General features: G+C 44.8%; 1 protein-coding gene across 1 annotated transcript in view; it reads right to left on the bottom strand.

Moving 5' to 3' along the window:
• Positions 1 to 1,342, bottom strand: part of SUMO3 (small ubiquitin-like modifier 3) — a 16,134-nt gene extending 14,792 nt beyond the window's left edge. The window contains exons 1-3 of the mRNA XM_012002599.1: positions 1,255 to 1,342; positions 1,148 to 1,183; positions 979 to 1,032 (exon numbers count right to left, since the gene is read on the bottom strand). Coding sequence (XP_011857989.1) covers positions 979 to 1,032; positions 1,148 to 1,183; positions 1,255 to 1,342 — 178 coding nt within the window. The remainder of the gene's footprint in view (positions 1 to 978; positions 1,033 to 1,147; positions 1,184 to 1,254) is intronic.
• Positions 1,343 to 6,076: the final 4,734 nt, after the last annotated feature.

Here is a 6,076-nt window from a genome sequence, read left to right as displayed (position 1 = left end):
GGGCCGGCCGGACGGCCTCCTGGGACTTGCGGGCGCCATTCCTGGGATGCCCGGGCAGCCTCGGCCTCCCTGTCTGTGATCCCAGGGCCTCGGATGGAACAGACATGAGGGCGGACACCCCTGCGTCCCTCAGGAGTGCCAGGGTGGTGCCAGCCAGGGCGTGGCGGGGGTCTCACCTGAAGGTGAGCCGGGCAGAAGGTGGGGGAGGCTGCACCTAACAGGCTGAGCTGGGAAATGGCAGGGTTTGGATTTGAACCTAAGGGTCTGAGCCGTTTCTCTCCTGCCTGGGTAAGGCCCAGCCAACTGAGCAACGTCGCAAAGCCATGGAGACAAGTCTTCATGGACCATAACTTCATAAACCGTCTTCGACTCAAAAATTCATTCTTGGCTAGAGCCCCCACTTAGGAGCAGGAAGGCTGCTGAAGTCTCTCAGGGTCAGAGAGTCAGCCCCGGCCCCAGGCAGGTCATATGGTGTGGTCCCTTCCTTCTGGAACCTGGAGCCCGGGGCCTCAGCAGAAGATGTGGAGGTGGGTGGCCAGCTCCGACTGTCCTGGGAGGGAGCTCGGCAACCAGCCCCTTCCTCGGGGACGCGGGGCCTCAGAGCCCTCAGATTGGTGGCGGGAAGTGCCCTAGGGCAGGCAGAGTTCAGAGAGTTATCAACTCCAAGACACCGTTAATCATAAAACAACAGCACCGTTGGTTGCACAGGCACACTAAACTCCTGCAGGCTGTGGATGAGGGCAGCCCGCTTCAGTGTTGTAGAAGTGAGAAACACGCAGCTTAGAAATCATGAGACACAGAACCCAAATGTGTTACCACTAGAAATTAAGCCAGGTGCTGTATCACGAAGCGATGCATGACTACAGTCATGGATAACGGAAAAAGATGCTCAGATGACATTAGGTTTTACAAAGCCAGGCTATAAGACAATGGTGGTCTCAATTCAATTCATGCTGTATCTGTCTCCCACACTCTGACCTGCCCCGAATCCTTCATGTGACAGCAAAGATGCAAAAAGGCTCTGTTGCAGCTCTGGGGACACAAAGGACACCGCTGGTGGACCAAGTGCCAAGAGGTTTCTGAAGGACATAGCCAAAGAGGACCCAATGGACGGAGGAACCAGAGCTCAAGAAAAACCAGGGCCTACCAGAGGAACCAGAGCCCCTCCGGAGGGTCACCACACCTGGCAATGGTCCCAACAAGAAGACTCATGAGAAGGCAGGGAACTGGCAAATGAGTAACAGGATTGCTGACATGAAAGCTTGACCCACATGCTGACTAGGAGAGGGGTCCTGGCTGAGGATGCAAAGAACTGCGAGACAAAGTCACAGGACTCTCCCATGACGGAGAAGTTAAGAGAGGAAAGGTCAGGGCTGGGCTCGGTGGCTCACGCCTGTAATCCCAGCACTTTGGGAGGCTGAGGCTGGCAGATCACAAGGTCAGGAGTTCGAGACCAGCCTGGTCAACATGGTGAAACCCTTCTCTACTAAAAATACAAAAATTAGCCGGGTGTGGTTGTGCGTGCCTATAATTCCAGCTCCTTGGGAGGCTGAGGCTGGAGAATCAGCTTGAACTCAGGAGGCAGAAGCTGCAGTGAGCCAAGGTCGTACCACTGCACTCCAGCCTGGGTGACAGGGCAAGACCCTATCTCAAAGAAAAAATAAAAATAAGAAATTTATCTGAACTAAAGAAATATTTGACTCCATAAATGGAAAGGGCCCCTGAGTATCAAATGACTGAGTGAGATAAGACAGACACAGATGCGTGGCATGTGAGGAGAAATCCCTGAGGCGTTCAGAGACATTGCTGCTTACAGTTAGGGAGGACTGGTTGCCTCAGACAAACCCAACAAAAATAGCCCAAAAATCAGTATAAAATATTTTTTAAATCTGTTTAAGGCTATCAGCTACCAAAAGTCTTTCTGTGAGGGGCAAAGACCTTCCTCCACCTCAAAAAAAAGGGAAGTGTTTTTTTCCTTTGAGGCACTTGGTGATTAGTATCCTGTACTAGCCTAGACTTCCATAAAAAAATACAGACTTGGGGCCAGATGCGGTGGCTCACTCCTGTCATCCCAGCACTTTGAGAGGCTGAGCCAGGCAGATCACCTGAGGTTGGGAGTTCGAGACCAGCCTGAACAACGTGGAGAAACCCCATCTCTACTAAAATTACAAAATCAGCCAGGCGTGGTGGTGCATGCCTGTAATCCCAGCTACTCGGGAGGCTGAGGCAGGAGAATCGCTTGAACTTGGGAGGTGGAGGTTGTGGTGAACTGAGATCACACCATTGCACTCCAGCCTGGGCAACAAGAGTGAAACTCCATCTCAAAAAAATAATATACAAAAATTAGCTGGACGTGGTGGTGCATGCCTGTAATCCCAGCTACTCGGGAGGCTGAGGCAGGAGAATCGCTTGAACTTGGAAGGTGGAGGTTGTGGTGAACTGAGATCACACCATTGCACTCCAGCCTGGGCAACAAGAGTGAAACTCCATCTCAAAAAAATAATATTAATAATAATACAGACTGGGCAGCTTAAACCATGGATAGTTATTTCCCAGCTTCCAGACAGTTTTAGAGACTGGAAGCCCAAAATCAGTGAGCCATCAGGGTTGGTGTTGTGAAGCCTCTCCTCCCAGCTTGTATGCCACCAACTTGGCATGTTCTCACAATGGCCTTTCCACTGTGTGTGCAGAGAGGGAGAGATCTCTGGTGTATCTTCTTCCTTTCACAAGGACACCAGTCCTCTGGGATTAGGGCCCCACTCTTATCACCTCAGTTAACCTTAATCACCTCTTTAAAGGTCCTGTCTCCAAATGAAATCACATTGGAGGTCAGGGCTTCAACATGTGAATGCTGGGGGGACACAATTCAGTCTCACATATGCAGTGGAAAGAAGTTGACACACTGAGCAGAGCTTTTGCATCTCCTAGGGTTGGGGAGACAATAACTGCTGACAGCCCACAAGATAGGGAGACTCTGATGAGTGACCCAGACCTTCAGCTGAGAGCACTGAGGGCTGCAATAGGGGAGGAAGGCTGAGGGGTGAGTAGATCCTCCCTCTCAAAGTCTGAAACCAAGCTTCCAAAGGGCTCAATCCCAGACCAAGCTGATCTGCCGTCTTTCCCACAGCCAGCCTGAAGCAAAAGGAAATATGCAGAGGAAAATAGCATCATCCAGGGCCTCAAATTAACTAAAATATTTCCATATACAATATCCAGATTTAAAGTTTACAAAGAAAAGCAGGAGACAAATAATCCAGAACCTATATATATATATACATATATAAAAATATAGTAGGAATAATCCCATGGGATTATTATGTTAACAGGATATTGACATTATCATACATACACTTTAAGGTAATGTGATTAACATGTTCAAGAAAATAGATTATGAGATGGAAATGTTCAGCAGAGAAGTGGGGTGTATAAAAAAGAATTTAATGGAAATTTTAAAATAAAAAATACAATAGCTGAAGTTATAAATTCAATGGATGGGTTTGAAACAGATTAGACACAGTGAAAGAGATGATTAATGAACTGAAAGACAAGTCAGAAGAAAATATTCAGGCTGGATGCAGTGTAATCCCAGCATTTTGGGAGGCCGAGGTGGGTGGATGACCTGAGGTCAGGAGTTCAAGACCAGCCTGGCCAATATGGTGAAACCCCATCTCTACTAAAAATACAAAAAACTAGCTGGACGTGGTGGCAGGCACCTGTAATTGCTTGAACCCAGGAGACGCAAGTTGCAGTGAGCTGAGATCACGCCATTGCACTCCAGCATGGGCAACAGAGCAAGACTCTGTCTCAAAAAAAAAAAAAAAAAAAGATCAAAGGTACAAAACACAGATTACAAATATACTATCAACCTCAATCAGAATAGATTAAAAAAACAAGTGGTTACATACTAAACCTGCTGAAAACCAGAGACAAAGAGAATAGAAGCTCGACATATAAAGGAGAAACTAAAGGACTTACACCTGACTTTGCAACAGAACCATGGAAGCCCAGTGACAATGGAATTAACATCTTCAAAGTGCTGAAAGAAAACAGCTATCTACATAGAATTTTATACTGAATGAAAACATCATATAAAGGCAGAAGTGAAATAAAGATATTTCAGAAAAAGCAAATCATAGAGAAATGTGAAAGTCAGATAAAAACTTGGGACCCCAATTCACTCTGCCAAAAGGAAAAAAAATAAGCTGAAAACTGAGTCATGCAAGAAGCTGCCTTTCCTTTGGTTCCTAAGGAGATAGCTAGAGATAAAAGGTTAAACATCTCCACAAGTAGCTGCTCTAAGTTCACCTGATCTTATGGAAAGTGCCAATTTGCTGGGGGTAAGATGAATACACAATTGACTCCTCCTCCCCACCGGCTCCTTTTCTCTGGCACCAAGTACATTCAGTCATGTGACTATACCCTTCCTGTTTCCCCTCTAGCCCACTTTTCCTCTTTAAATACTGAAGCCCTCAGAGTCATCTTTGGAGAAAGGCACAGACCACAGACTGTTTCTGTGATTCCATGCTTTTTTCTCCCAGGAATTGTTCTTAACCTTAGCAAAATAAACTTCTAAATTGATTGAGACTTGTCTCAGACACTTTTTGGTTTGCAGAATTAACTGCCAGAAAGCATACACTAAAATAAATACTAAAAGGATTTATTCAGCAGAGGGAAAGTGGTCCCAGATGGAAGTATGAAGTACAGGAAGGAATGAAGAACAATTTAAAAAGGCTGCACATCTGGATAAATCTAAATGGACACTGACTGCATAGAACAACAATAATAATGTCTTCTGGAGTTCCAAATAGATGTGGAATTAGAATAAGTGATAATGATAGCACAAGGCGGGAGGAATTAAAGTGTTCTAGGGTTCTTGCTGTGTCTAAAAAGCGGTAAAGGGGAGGACAGACAAGTTTAAGATATTTTCAGAAATGCAAATACTTACTGCGTTTTCCATCCACGGATCCTCATTGAAGGAATCATGGATTTACTGCAGCAAAATGCAAATGGAACTGATGATAGAGACATTCAAGCAGGATCATTGTGTGCTGTTGAGTGGACTGTGCACTGCACAACTCCAGAAACATCTGGAACCTAACTCCAGGAACATCACTGTTTTTAAACTACAGTGTGATTGATGAGTTCTCTCAGAGTTTCCTGGCTGGAAAAAAAAAGTGAGCAAAGAAACCAGCAAAAGTCATTTTTAATACTAAATACTTTGTGCTGCATACTGTAAAAAAAAAAAAAAAATACAGTATCTGGGATTAAAATCCCAGCAGATTGTAACACAACAGATGCAAGGGGTAGATGGAGGAGAGGGAGACAGGAAGAAGGGAAGTACAAGCATACTACAGTTCTTGTCTGGTTCAAGGTAAAAACATAGATAAAGATATTAATATTTGTTGATAGAATAATGGGAGTTTAAACACATATAAAAATGCTCAAGTTATGTATGCACTTTTCTGTATGTACGTTTCATTTCAATGAAAAAGTGGTTTATAAAGAAAAAGTTTACCACCTGGCCAACATGGTAAAACCTTGTCTCTACTAAAAATACAAAAATTCGCCAGGCATGGTGGCGGGCGTCTGTAATCCCGGCTACTCAGGAGGGTGAGGCAGGAGAATCGCTTGAACCCAGGAGGTGGAGGTTTCAGTAAGCCTAGATTGTGCCACTGCACTCCAGCCTGGGCCACCAGAGCAAGACTTTGTCTCAACAACAACAACAACAACAACAACAACAAAATTAGGATAACCTGAAGAAAATTAGAAGTAGCTTTCAAACTACTGGGAGAAAGGCAATACAGCAAAAATCAACCAATGTAACAAATTCATTAAAAGCAATATAAACAATAAAATTAATAATGGAAGATAATACATAGCATTCCCCTATACCTTTATGCATTCCCCTATACCTTTATGCGTATTAATGATAGGAGGTAGCTACTATTATTGTGCCACTTTACAGATGTGGGAGCTGAGGCAAAGTCATACAAGGGTAAGATTCTGCCTAGAATGTAGAAATCTGGGAAGAGCATTGCCACTACCCTGAAAACAGAAATACCGAATGACCTACAAA

This window comes from Mandrillus leucophaeus, unplaced genomic scaffold (genome assembly GCF_000951045.1).
Source record: "Mandrillus leucophaeus isolate KB7577 unplaced genomic scaffold, Mleu.le_1.0 Scaffold69, whole genome shotgun sequence".
NCBI lineage: Eukaryota > Metazoa > Chordata > Mammalia > Primates > Cercopithecidae > Mandrillus > Mandrillus leucophaeus.
This window is presented reverse-complemented; position numbering and strand designations above follow the sequence as displayed.